This window comes from Mandrillus leucophaeus, unplaced genomic scaffold (genome assembly GCF_000951045.1).
Source record: "Mandrillus leucophaeus isolate KB7577 unplaced genomic scaffold, Mleu.le_1.0 Scaffold423, whole genome shotgun sequence".
NCBI lineage: Eukaryota > Metazoa > Chordata > Mammalia > Primates > Cercopithecidae > Mandrillus > Mandrillus leucophaeus.
This window is the reverse complement of record NW_012104510.1, coordinates 588488-589378: the sequence shown is the minus strand read 5'-3', so window position 1 is coordinate 589378 and position 891 is coordinate 588488. Positions and strand designations below refer to the sequence as shown.

The 891-nt window shown below is 64.2% G+C and overlaps 1 protein-coding gene across 1 annotated transcript in view; it reads right to left on the bottom strand.

Annotated features, from left to right (window-relative positions):
• Positions 1 to 213, bottom strand: part of PALM (paralemmin) — a 48793-nt gene extending 48580 nt beyond the window's left edge. The window contains exon 1 of the mRNA XM_011993057.1: positions 81 to 213. Coding sequence (XP_011848447.1) covers positions 81 to 130 — 50 coding nt within the window. The 5' untranslated portion in view covers positions 131 to 213. The remainder of the gene's footprint in view (positions 1 to 80) is intronic.
• Positions 214 to 891: the final 678 nt, after the last annotated feature.

Here is an 891-nt window from a genome sequence, read left to right as displayed (position 1 = left end):
GGCCCTCACCTGGACACCGAGTCCTCCGGCAGCCCCCGAGGCCCCGCCCAGCCCGGTCGCACCCACGCTGTGGCCCTCACCTGGACACCGAGTCCTCCAGCAGCCGTGTCTTCTGCTCATCCTCCTGCATCTGCCTCCTCAGGTCCTCGTCCCCCTCCGAGGCCGAGGACGGCGTCCCCTCCAGCAGCCAGCGCTCCCGCAGTGCCTTGGACTGGGCAGCAGGGGTCCAGGTCAGAGTCGGGGGCAGGACCAGGGTCAGGGTTGGGGTCAGGATTAAGATCGAGGTCAGGGTCATGGTCAGAATCAGGGTCGGGGTTGGGGTCAGGACCAAGGTTGGGGTCAGGGTTATGGTTGGGGTCAGGTCAGGGTCAGAGTCAGAACTGAGGTTGGGGTCAGGTCAGGGTCAGAGTCAGAACTGAGGTTGGGGTCAGGGTTGGAGGCAGGGTCAGGTGGGGGTCAGGGTTGGGGTCTGGTTTGGGGTCAGGATCAGGGTTGAGGTCGGGATCAGGGACAGGTTTGGGGTCAGGGTTGGGGTCAGGGTCAGGGTTGGGGTCGGGGTAAGGGTTGAGGTCAGGGTCAGGTTTGGGGTCGGGGTCAGGGTCAGGTTTGGGGTCAGGTTTGGGGTCACGGTCAGGGTCAGGTTTGGGGTCGGGGTTGAGGTCAAGGTCAGGTTTGGGGTTAGGGTCAGGGTTGAGGTCAGGGTCAGGTTTGGGGTCAGGGTTCAGGTCAGGGTCAGGTTTGGGGTCAGGGTTGGGGTCAGGGTCAGGGTTGGGGTTGGGGTCAGGGTTGAGGTCAGGGTCAGGCTTGGGGTCGGGGTCAGGTTTGGGGTCAGGGTCAGGTTTGGGGTCGGGGTTGAGGTCAGGGTCAGGTTTGGGGTCAGGGTCAGGTTTG